This window comes from Plectropomus leopardus, chromosome 18 (genome assembly GCF_008729295.1).
Source record: "Plectropomus leopardus isolate mb chromosome 18, YSFRI_Pleo_2.0, whole genome shotgun sequence".
NCBI classification, from domain to species: Eukaryota; Metazoa; Chordata; class Actinopteri; order Perciformes; family Serranidae; genus Plectropomus; species Plectropomus leopardus.
Window position 1 is genome coordinate 22897159 of NC_056480.1, and position 13569 is coordinate 22910727.

Consider the following 13569-nt stretch of genomic DNA (forward strand, 5'->3'; position numbering starts at 1 on the left):
AGGGTAATTTAGAATGCTAAAAAATTCCCAATGAAGTTTACTGTTTCGGTGCACTGATGTCGTTTTTGACAAATATCCAGCCTCTTATCTCTATACAAATAGGGACACAGTTAATGATGTACTTAAATGATTATCCTTCTCAATTTTTTCTGCATTAACATATTGTCTATTAAGACTATGCTATGAGACACTGGTTCCCAACCCGGGTATCCCGACCCCTGCTAGGGTCGTCAAAGTGTAATGGGGGATCTGGGGGCCTTCTTGATTTTATGCAGTGTAAGACAACTTAAAACTATAAATAAATAAATAAATAATAATATACAAATGGTCAATATCTCAGCATACATATAAACTTATATATCCAGAAATATAAATAAAAAGGGCGCGGTGAAGACCTAAACACAATCTTTACTCACAGGGCCTTCAATCTCTGCTAAACATCCGAATTCTACGTTAGAAAATGAGTCAGTTGAAACTACTATAAAGCTAATAGAACAATGACCATTGTCATCAAAGAGGCATATGAGTTTGTTTGAGAATCGCATTAGAGGATCCTAAAAATGTCTGGAAAAACTCATCGCTGAGGCCATATTTACAGGAAATACTCTGCTCAAAAATCGTCCAAACCGCTAAATGTACTCAAACATTTAGTTATTACGCTCACTATTTTGGGTAAACTGGACTGTTATTAGTTGTTCTGTACTCTTATTCTTACGCGCCAACATTAATTTGAAATACCCCAAAATATATACCTTAGTCAGGGGTCATCAGTTTACTCGATAATAGAAAAGTGGTCTCATAAAGAAAAAGGTTGAGAACCGCTGCCATAAGACATACTATATAAACTGGAGGCTAATATTGGCTCACAAGCTACTGCATCATTATACAGACTGATTATAAATCATGGAGCAAATCAGAAGCCAAGTTGTGTCGACTGTACTGTGTGTCGGCGCAGTCAGCCCAACACTTAGTTGACTGTTCCATCCAAATATGAAGCAGGCCTGGTCCATATATGGTTGCCAGATTTGACAAGGTTTTGCGGCTACAAATTGGTGGCCAATCTGGGCTGACAATGAGCTCCAGTTAACAGTACTGGAATCAGCTTTGGGTCGCAGTCACCCAATGGACGTGACTTTAGAATAGACATGCATATATATGGACCAAAGTAAAATGATTTACCATGAATTTGGCATGAGATGCACAAAAGTAAAGCTGTTGCTAGGTGGGGCAAGGTTTGGGGTAAACTCCTAAACATTGTGTGGAATGTTGACTTGGCAGTTTCCCTATAATACACACTTACAAACATGAGACACGCTGTCATGAATGCCAGGTTTTCCCACACATTCATTTATTTGTGGCAGCCCGCCACGATTAAAACATCTGCTGCCACAAATAGTTTTTCAATTTTTGGAGCTAGACCATTTATTAGGAGTGCTATTGGAATATGTATATACTGTTTGGTTAGTGTGAGCACAGACTCAATTAATCAACAGATCAATTATTCAACCCTCAAGTCACAAACAGCTGCTGAGGAAAGAAGTAACTCATGGAGAGCTCTGCCTGTGCTGCATTCACCGAGCCGCAAAAACCTTAGAATTTAAAGAGGGAACACAGAACGATACAAAGGCACACATGCATTTAAAAGAAAAAAAATACAAATGGACTCTCATTCTGTAGGAAACACTGGACGCCATAAAGTGATGTTCATGGGCTGCCTCGGTGGGTTAACGGTTACCGCACGTGTCATGTAACTGCAGTGTCACCTGTTTGATTCCAGCCCCGGGACCTCTGTTGTATGTCATACCCCTCTCTCTCCCTTTGTCTCCCCCCTTTTCCAGTCCACCTCTAGACTTCCATGTGTCCAATAAAAGTGAAATGGGTTAATGTAGTTCAATAACTCACCTGTTGACTCCAGAGAGTCTGTATTTGTTGTAAACCAAATGCCAGGTTTAAAAGGTGGTTTCTAACATACCTGCATGACGGTGGACATCAATATAAGAGTGATCATGCAAAACTGTTTGTTGCCTTCATTTCATAATAGTTTCAAATAACTATAACCCAAGAATGTACTAAGACACATACTCTACACAAAAAACTATTCAGAGCATGATACATACACACACACGCACATCTGTCACTCTGATCTTTGATTGATTCTGTACCCTTTAAACAAGTTGATCATTAACAAACCAACAAATTAAGTCATTAATTGCCATGACAGCTGGTGATGCCTCCTTTATTAATCTTTGTCGGCATAATTAATAAGCCTTAATTGTAATTAATTAGAATAAATTGTTCTTTGGGATTTGGGGGACAAAGAGAAGAACCTGCTGTGAGTGTGTGTGCGTGCGTGCGTGCGTGCATCTGTGCAGGAGTGGCAGAGGTTTAGTGCCCTCTCTACGGAATGATGAATGGGTATTTGTTGCCGTCCCACACACGTATAGAATGATACACTGACACAAAAACCTGTGTGTGTGTGTGTGTGTGTGTGTGTGTGTGTGTGTGTGTGAGTGTGAGTGTGAGAGAGAGAAAGAACAAATAGCAGCACATCCTGCTGTAAAGTCGTGAGAAGATGAGATCATCACCCACACAATGAACTACCTGTTGACCCATTTTCCGCAAATAGGTCAACAGGTAGCTTACATACATAGAATAACATGTTTTCTACTGAACCAGGCTCTACTGTGACTTTTGGTGTTTCTGTGTGTGTCAGGAAGATCCAGGGTGACACTCAGAGACAGACATTGAGAGGGTGACACAGAAAGAGAGACACAGATCTACTGACAGAAAAGAGAAAGCAAAACACATGGGGACTCGCTGCATCAGAGGAGCGAAACTCATTTGCGGGGCACTACATCATAGAAATAAACTCCTGAATGTTTTAGTAATGTGTGTGTGTTTGTGTGTGTGTGTGTGTGTGTGAGTGTTTGTGTGTAGCATGAGAGTCAAACTTGCTTGTGGGCCCAGCTGAATTGTCTCTACTCAACATTCCTCAGTTTTCTAAAACTCTGAGACAAAAAAAAGGGCCAAATCTGACTTGTACTAACACATCAAAGACTTTATTATACCACAACACACACACACACACACACACACACACACACACAAGCGTGCATGCAGGCGCACATGTATACACACAGTTGGAGGCATGCAAACATACACATGCGAAGACACAGTTGGACACACACAAACACAGACCACAGCTAAAAGCATCAAGCAGCTCAAAGCAATCCGCCCTGCTGAATAACATCACCAAGCAAAGCCACCATACCACATAATGAAAAACATACACAAACACACACACATACAAACACGCATACACATATGCCCGTGCTCATGTGCGCTAAAGGCCTCCAACATACGCGTACCCAATTCCATATACACAGGCTTGCACTCATTTATATGTACCAACACTAAAAAAACATCCATGAGAAAAAAAGTGATTAAACTTTCGAGCTTCAGTACTAAATGAGCCAATGAACCTCCCTGAATTTGCCCTTAAAGGGCCAGTTCACCCAAATGAAACTTGAAAAAACATTTCCCAATTAGCCCTAATGGTGTCCAGCCTTACAAACAGTTTAAGTTGTATTTAGGGGGATTTTGGAAATAATCAGAGTGAATGGATTTTTCTTTCAAAGCAATGAAAAAAAAAGTAAAACTCAACAATCTCTTTCCAGAAACAACATCCCAGTTATTGTGGATTATACACAAACCTCACTGCGGACAGTTTCACAATTTTTTTCCGGCAAAAACAGTTCACAATGTAAACTGTTGAGATGGCAGGAAAAAAAAAAAGTTGAGTGTATGAGAGAATGAGAAAGGAAACGGACAGAACTTCAGCGTGCATGGTGACACAGGTGGAGGAGGATAACACAGCAGTTGTTTTGTGTGTGTGTGCGCGCACTTAGTACAACTGATGATGGAGAGAAAAATCTAAAAATATCTTCTGTGTATGTGTGCACACCTCAATAGCATATTTTTTTATAGAAATGTATAAATTAACAGTTAAATGACCCGTGTATTTTATTAATATTAATAAACTCATAATCAGTCTTTTACACTAACACACACTACGCAGACAGTAAAGGATTTTTTCCATACACAGCATTACTCAATAAAATGACTTTAACACAAGATCTCGCTTGTTTATGCGCACACATGCAGGCAGACAACACTTATAGTATTTCAAAATAGAAACAATAGAATATTCACAGAACTATAGTTATAATGTACCCTACACCACAAACCACTGCATCTTTGTGCACACACTTACACAATAACCTCAACAGTATTTGCATTTCCTGTAGTACAACAAAGTGTGTGTTTCTGAATGCATGAATGCATGCAGCGACAGAAACACTGACTTGTTCAATTCAAACACTTTCACAGACAAAATGATTTGCATTCAAAGTCAAAATACAGCTCTGCATTTAATAAGCATCCAGTTGTCATCCTGTAATTGCAGCCTCATGATTCACTAATCCAGCAGATTTCTGCAACGCCTTTTAAATAAGTTTGCACCTCTGGTGATTATCAACGTTGCTACTGGTGCAGTAAAAGTTACAGTATAAACCAACACAGTTATGTCAGAGAGGTTCACCGCTGGTAATAATTACTTACATATATAATCCAGCCGCATCACAGAGCTGAACAATTTGCTACCGCTACACAAAGTGAATGAGTTCTGTTCCAAACGAGGTTTACTAAACCGAGCTGCAGCTAGGCAGACATGATGCAGGAGCAGGTAATGTTTGTCTAAGACTTGCTCGCTCTCTGATGTCAATGACATTCTTCAGCTTTTACTGATAATAATCAAACAGTTTTCCACCTTCATAAGTTAAGCAGCAAACACACAGTCACTTCCTCCAGCAGCGATGACTAAGAACAGCTTTTCATAATACTTCTCACAGCACCCTTGCTCTGCAGAAACGCCATTTTATCAGCAGTCGTTTAGTCTCAGTAAACTACCCCCTGCGCTCGCTCTGGCTAAAGGCAATAATGCTAATCTACTGAGCCCCACAAGCCGGCCGAGCTCTGAGTGGAGGAGATGCTGATCGAAACTTTTATCTTTCATTCTATCCAGTGACATGTTGTTTTTATTTATTTGTTTTTATATTTTAAAGACAATCATGACTCACTGTGCTAAAAAAAAAAAAAAACACTCAAGCACGCCCACCCCAAATACGCACACACACACACCACAAACGCATATCGTCTCACATAACAAGTATAATTGTTTGCAATACCACCTAACAATGTTGCGCTGTATACTTAAACCTACATAATTTAGAAAAATGCCAAAGTTTTGCTGATTTAACAAAGATCAATTAATAAACAATAATTACTTATGTTCTCTGACACCTGATACTTAAATGCAAAGGATTCAATTTTTTTTTTTTAAATTGCAAAATAAGGAATATGATCATGCAGACATGTAATTTAACATATTATTTTGTGCTTTATACATAGTTAAAATTGTTTAAAATGAAGTATTTCATTTTGGTAAATTGTTGATTGTTTATTAAATAATCCAAATGATGGAGATAATAACGGTTATTAAAGTTGTTAACCATAATGCTGAGAAATTTATGCAAAAGAAAAATTAAAAAAGACTGCATTTACCGCTTTTTGTCCTACCTCTGCTGATCATCAGGTTATAAAAACATCATGGCTGACTCCTGGCCTTGGCATCAGCTCTGTTGAAGCAGCTCGATTCAACCCCGGGCCGCGACGGTCCGTCCAGCAGCAGCCAACAGTTCAGCTACTGGCCCTCTGTACTCCACACGATAATGGGAAGCAGAAAACCAGGCGCCAAGCCCAAACTAATATCCCTCCATTTCTTTATCAGGTCCACGTAACTCCACACAGGTCCATGAACATCAGAGCAAAAACGTTTCAGCTTCTTTGACTTTTGCTCAAAAAGGTCTTAAACTCCACGTAGCATCAGCTACCTTTGGTCCAGAGCTGTTGCTCCTCTTATGCTTAACAGCTGTGCAGCACAGCTTTGAGTTTGATCAAGTGTGTTGTAGATCCGTGTAAGAAGTTTTATGCAGGCTGCTGTTCTTGCTGTCCGGTCTTTTTTTTTTTTTTTTTGCGCTCTGGTTAAGGTCCTCAGTCACGGTTGTCAGAGTCCACCATCACCTTAATAACCTGGAAAATGACAGAAAGACAAATAACGTTAGAAACGGGCACATTTTTCAACATTTACTGGAACATATTTAAGCCAGACTTCAGACATTTAGTCCCTATTTTACGTGTACGGGAAACAATTTTGTCCTAAACTTTAGACATCCAAATTGACTGTCTGATCAAAGGTGCACAGTACGCAAAAATATTTAGTGCCCTGCTGAGACCCCAGCCAGTCAAACTCTCTAATTGTACCAATTTTGTTTTATCGCCATAGCTGACAGCTGACAACGCCTTCCACATGTGAAGATTGTTTTAAGGCCTCCGGATAAAGCCAAGCCACTGATTATGTATTGTAAAATGTCAGAAATATGTGTGCCATTGACAAGGAAGAGCATCATCCAGAAACCTGTTATTGCTTTAGTATTTTTTCCCCTTCGTATTTTTCTCTAAAATCTGCAATTATGAAACAGGAATGTGTTTGAAAGCTGTGAACCAGCCGCCTTCTTAAAAAGCATGTGAGCGAGGCTGCGCTCAAGGGAGTTCAATTATTGGAACATACCTTCTCCAACAAGCTTGTGTGAGGAAGGGAGGAGAGCGTTACAGACGTTGGCGCAGTCTAACAACAGCTAAAACAATACTGGTAGTAAAGTCCTCAACCAGCTAAAAATACTTTAAACATAGTGTCCAGAACAGTGTGCTGCCAATAAATTGGTGACACAAAAGCCACTAATTATACCCCGAGAAATTAATTCAAATTAGAAAACAATTACAGCATGTGGGAGCAACCAGTGGCAGCAGTAAAAAAAAAACAAAAATACTTTTCTCAGTTTTTCTACAATTTTTATTCAGTACTAAATCAATATTGATTACTTTACGATTTAGAAAACAAAGAACTTAATAAATAAATTAAGTGGCATATATTAAATATCCAGAGGCTGTGACCATTAACAATTGCATTTTTTTTTATTCAGTAATTCTAGTGTTAAATATCAGGCTCTCCCGTTCTCAGTTCCCCCTTTTGTTGCCCCAACCACAAAAATCACCCCACCCTCTGTCTGTACCACTCCTCTCTCTCTCTCTCTCTCTCTCTCTTTCTCTCTCTTTCTCTCTGCCATCCCTTCTTCTTCTTTCCATCCATCTTGCCTCTTTTCTCCCTCTCACCGCAAATCTAAATCTGAGTCTGTATTTATACAAAGCCATTTCCTCGGGTCAGTCTGACTCGTGTGTGTAGAAATGTAGGAGTGTATCAGTGGTGGATCGGAGACAAATCTGAAGTCTACACACACACACACACACACACACACACACACACACACACACACACACACACACACACACACTTGAGGAGAGTCTATATTTGGAACTTGTTTCTTGGTTGCAGTGGTATAGCGTTTATCAGGTATACCATGATATCATGGTTGACAGTTATCATGTGCTTATCTATGATATCGAAATTAAATGCAACTGGACACTTTTGTGGAGACTTCTTACACATACTTCAATTCAGTTTCGGTTTCATGTTTCAGTTTTAGTAATAACGTGGTGTTTTTTCAGCTAAATTCAACTCTTCTGGTTTAATTTCTTTAAGAGTCATTTTGACTGATAAATTTAAATTATTCTGTCATATTTTCTGAGACGGCCATCGCACCCGGAAAATCGCATGCCGCTGAAACCCTAGTTGCTAATAAAGCCACAGTTATATCTTATGTATACTGAGGCTGTGAATCAAACAGCCTTTCTTTGGATGGAACTCTTCAATAGTTCAATATCAGCCCAAAATCATAAATCACAACAACTCAGAGGGCTGAGGTAGAAACTAAACCTAAACCTAAAAAAAAAAAAAAAACAACTGCAGAGGAATTCCTCTCCCAGGACGGACAGAGGTGCGTGTGCACAAAACAAACTACCACTCATGTCATATTTCCGCTGCAGGCTGCATTTGACGTTTTAATGTAAAGTAAATAAGCAAGACAGCAAAAAACCTGGGTACAAAGAAAGGGATTTCATATCCCAGTATACCTGTTGAGCAGTTTTTACCTGCTTCACTGTGGCTCTGACCACATCCACAAGCAGTTCTAGCTTTGTTTGGATTATAGATAGAAAATTAACAAACCAGCCATTTGAGAACTGGAGTGTGTTGTTATTTGAAAAGGGATATCTGCTGTTTGAAAAGAAAAAAAAAAGATTGCTGGCATGAACAGTAAAGCACATTGAGTCATTACTGAAATTATGAGTCATTTTAAAAGACCCTCCCATCTTAAAACAGAGAGTTAAAACAGTGTTTTTGAATATATAAACATGTTAGGTAGACGTATGGGATGAAACATATTACAAGTCCCCGTTTAACCTTGTTAAGTGTCCTCAATGAGAACATCTGATAAGCTTTAAACCAACGCTACGACTAAATGCAAAACACACACACAAACAAACAGAGATCACACTCGTTGGCTGCAATGTTTTCTCCGGGCTGTAAAATCCGAACTGTGAAATTACACTGATCACACATACACACAGACACATGCTTCCGGTTATTACATGATTGACCACATAATAGCATTAGCTGTTACAGCTGAAAGAAAGTAAGAGGGCTTTTCTTCAACAACGAAAGAAAGAAAAAAGAATAACTGGAGGGCGACTTACTCATTAGTAGTACTCACAACAGGAAAAGAAAAGGGAGAGAGAAGTTTTCTTTTTCTTAAAGAGTGAGTGTGACTCTAAATATTTTCCCTGTGGAGCTCTGACTCAGTCGAGCTGCTGCTTACTCATTTACTCAATCGCTCGTTTCCCTGCCCCTCTGCTTTTCTCCTTATCCTCTTTTTTTATTATTTCTCCACAATGACTTTTTTTCTCAACCTCCATTTGTTACTACTCTCAGTTCCACATCTCACGTCCATCAACTCTCAACTCCCCGTCTCACTTTTCCTCCCCTCTCCATCACTCGATCTTTCCCATCAATCCATCACTGAGCTCTCTGTCATTTTCATAATTCTTCTGTCTGTTTTTCCAACTGTCATTATGGCTGAGATCCCCCCCGCCCACCACCACCACCACAGCCGCCTCCTCCTGCGCTCCGACCCCCCTCCGCGAACGTGTGTGGTCCGGTCCGACTATAGACCGTTACATTGTCCCAGACAGGTTGGACTGCGCCACTAGCCGGCAGACGAGGGGGGGAGGGTGGTGGTGGGGGGAGATGGAGAGCGGGGGTTCCTAGGGAATGTTTGTTTTTCTGTTTCCAATTTGGTCCAGCCCGAGGAACTCCACACTCCGCTCTGTCTCAAACACACCATTCATGACGGCCTGACGTACATGATTACACACAAATACCCACTCTCCCTAGCTCTCTCACACACACACACACACACACACTTGCATGCACACACAGACATGTACATGCTAAACTGTCTCACTGCCACCAAAACACACACACACGCACACACTGTATGCACATGCGCGCTGACAACCATCAAATTCATTCTCAATCATTTTCACCATGAAACATAAGCCCTTTAATTTATCTTTGTTCTCATCTTTTATTGTTTTTTGATTTGTTATTGCTAATGCCGTTTCGAATGACATGGTGGTCAGACTAATTATGCTTGTTTCTTCCTCTTCTTTCAGTGATTTTTTTTCCCCGCACTGTCCCCGGGAAAATGATTGTCTTTGAAAGGCCGTTTTGATGTGTCTCGCTGCGTTTTTAGATGTTATGTAGACAGAGTTAAGCTCCATGTTCCACCAATTAGAGCACAGAGAGCACATTGTTTCATATTCAACTCAACTGTTCCATCTGAAATGGATTATTTTCCTCAGTTTTGTTGTTTGGATTTCAAATGCTGATCTTCGCATGGACTAATAAAACTTTATCTTGTATCAATACAAACAAACAGATCGGCCAACATATATGAGGGTTTTTTTTATGATGCATGTTGGTTTGTTTTTAGATGTCATGTAGTTTAGTTCCACATTCCATCAATTACTCATTGGACAGACAGGAAACCACATTGTGTTTTGTTCAAATGCTACATATGAAAATTATAGGTTTATGCAGTTGTTTTGATTGTTTGTATTTTAAAGTCACAAAGCGTGATGTTCAAAAAGTTCTAAGAATTATTCAAGACGAACAAAAAAATCTGATATCACAAGCAAACACAAAGCTTTTTTAACTGTTTTTTTTAAAGTTATAAAACTGTGGGTTCACCTTCGACCAAAACAGCGCCGAAATAAGATATTTAACTGCAGCAAAGATCCATCTGAAAACAACATGATTACACGCCACATCTGAAAGTTATTGTTGTTTGGGGTGTGTCTACTTTCTCGTGTTCCAAATACATTAATCAGCAAGGGTAATCAAAAATCAAAGTACATTTGCATATATTTATTTTATTTAAAGATTGTCTGGAAGTTCTTAATTGCTTTTAATTGTCTGTTTTATGTTTTGAATTGTCAAAAACAGGATGACTAAATTGAGCACAACTATGTTTGCCCTGGATACGCAGACAGGCAGAAAACCTAAAGTAGGTCTCTTTTTTTTTCCCCTCGGTTGTTGACTCATCACTACTGCAACATGGATTTAACATCAAAAGCTGAATAAGAGGCAAACAAGCAGGAAAACTCAGAAAAAGGAGGATACATCTGTTCTCTATTGATCCTAGAAACACAATATGAAATTACCAGAAGCCTTTAAAATGTTACAAAAATGAGCTTTAAATTTACATCAGAAGCTAAATAAAGGATGGTTTTATCTTCATTTCTCTTCTTCTCTTGAAGCAGCTATCCTATATAGGCATCATAGAACCCCCAAAGGTTACTGTGATTATACAGATGCCACTCTTAGTCTCTTTATGACAGCTCCTACATTATAACGGATCTCTTGTTATGAGGACTGATGGAAGAGTTAAAAACTCAAACAATTCAGTTTTTACATCTTGGCTAGAAAGTGCTAACATGATAGCTCCCAGCTGAGGACATGTCAGAGAACAGACTCCACTACAAGAGGTTGAGGAGCAGCTGACACTAACTGCTGATGTGCATGTCAAAACGGTGATGACTGTCTACAGTTACATACAGAATATTCCTAATAAATTCCTTTTAACTGGCAACTCTGATTCACACTTGAAATGAATGTAGAGCAAATGAAATTAATCAATTAATGGAATAAACCAATCAGAGTATTTATTTGCAATAACTTATGTCAACTTTTCAAGCAATAAGGCCAACAATTCCTTAGTTCCAGGTAAGATCCAATTACCAGGATCTGTTGCTTTCAGTTGACAGGAAATAAAATATTTGGGTATTTTGGATGATTTTTAGTAGATACCAGTTTGGAAACGTCTCTAATACTGCCTAAAATGCTGCATCTGGTATCGCCTAGTACACAAGTCTATGCACCGATTCAATACCACATAATTAATTGATACATTTTTAAGTAGTTTCACACCTGCATTAAACCTCAGTTATCCCAATTCTTCTTCTTTGCTGCTCTGTAACAGTAACCTACCCAGCATGTACTGCTGTGCAGCTACTGACAACTACTGTTTGAGAGCTGCAAAAAAGAAGTGATATCTGTAACATGGTCCAAAATGTCGGCAGTTTGGCAGTATTTTGGACAAGAAGGTCCAACCAGTAAAGAAGCAACATGTCCAGTACGCTAGGCTTTAGTTTCATGATGTGGCACTTGTTTTGACCCCTAGTAAACTGTAGCTGCACTTTTTTTTTAAAGGCATTGTTATGTATTCCCAAGATTTTTTTGTTTTTGTTTTTATGACTACTAGTCAAATGAGATAATAAAAGAAATGGCATTTATTGTCTGTATGTATTTGTGCATATTCTACAAAGATTTTAACCTGCCATACAACAATAACACAATGGTATCAGACTGCTATTTGGTTTCGGCTGACATGCAAGTTCAGGTATCAGAATTTTTATTGGGAACGAAAAGATGTTGATCTCGACTTTAAAAATAAAAAAATTTAAATCACATTTTTCACAATTTTCTGATAGCATATGGAAAAAACAATGGATCAGTTCATTAAGAAAATAATTCATCTGATGCAACCCTAAATTCAAGCTAACAGCAGTTATCTAATCAAGTGTGTGCTCATATGTGGGAAAGAACATAATCATTTCACTTTTTTGACATGAATTGAATGTGCATCTTTTGCTGTGTGCTGTATGACAGTTTCTAATTATTCTCATCAGACTAGATGATTAGATTTGTCTACACAGGTTTGGTTTGCTGGTGTGTCTTACGTAGTTGCTCCAGCTCTAAAATGTGGACTGCCGCCAGACAAATATCAAGACAACAATAGAGCAATGCAGAAACTCCTTGTTGTCATGACGGGATCATGCCAGCGATTACACTCTGTTACGAACAACATCAATCAGAAATCTTGATCAACCAGATCTTTCAGCTGCTGAGGTTAAAGTTGAGGGAGTGGTCTGTCTATTCATTACAGTAAGCGACGCCCAGAGCTTTCAAGTTTTGCTCTGACACAGACGCACGTGCTGACACACTGCCACTTCCCCTGTAACAGATATGTTCCTCTTAGAGCCTCTTAGCGCCTATTAAACAATCAAAGGCATGGTATCAGTCCACTTCTTACTGTGAAGTGTAAAATTAGACGTATTATTGGATACAGCAGGTCCAGAGGGCGAGGCATCATTCTCAACACCCAAATACATTAAAATGCAGCCAGAGGTTTTAGAATTATTACTTTTTTGTTTGTTTAGGACTATTTTTTTTCATTTTGACTTAAATGTTGTGTTGACAGTAGGGCACAGGAGGCTATTTAATTCTAAATTCAACTGGGTGAGATTTTAAAACATTTTTAAAGACATTTTCAGCAGCCTATTTAAAACCTTTTTTTTTAATTTATGGTAATGACAACTTCTACATAAACACAAATAAATGTAATAAAAGAAGCAGAGTTCATCATTACACTTTTCAATAAATAATATATCTTTGGTCACATATCTGATTCAGGACTATTGCAAAGTGCAAACAGAAACAGTGCTATCAATGTACAGAACAAGTGGCTCTACCACTATCTACCTCACACAATCTTTTCTCTCCCACCCACACTCACTCACACACACACACACACACACACACACACACACACACACACACACACGTGTGCACACACACACACAAAGAGACAGAGACACACACACACATCTGATCTCATGACGTTTTCCACCGAGTTCAGGAAAAAGTGTTTAGAAAAGACACAACATGTTTTCTGACTTTGACCGCAGCCCAGATGTTTTGAAAAGCTACTAAGTGAGGTCGAAACTGTGTCACATGAACAAAACTTTTGTGAATAACATGATCGGTGGTGTCTCTATACCAACCCATACATCCTGCAATATCCTATAACATAACAAAGATGAGAAGGAAGCGAGATGGATCAATTAGTCTCATCCAGTAGCTGTATGTGATGA

General features: G+C 38.9%; 1 protein-coding gene across 3 annotated transcripts in view; it reads right to left on the minus strand.

Annotated features, from left to right (window-relative positions):
• trps1 (trichorhinophalangeal syndrome I) overlaps nucleotides 1-13569 on the minus strand; it is a 154505-nt gene that overhangs the window by 121861 nt on the left and 19075 nt on the right. For all 3 annotated transcript variants that reach the window (XM_042506122.1, XM_042506123.1, XM_042506124.1), the window contains exon 2: nucleotides 5638-6150. In XM_042506122.1, coding sequence (XP_042362056.1) covers nucleotides 5638-5650 — 13 coding nt within the window. In that variant the 5' untranslated portion in view covers nucleotides 5651-6150. The remainder of the gene's footprint in view (nucleotides 1-5637; nucleotides 6151-13569) is intronic.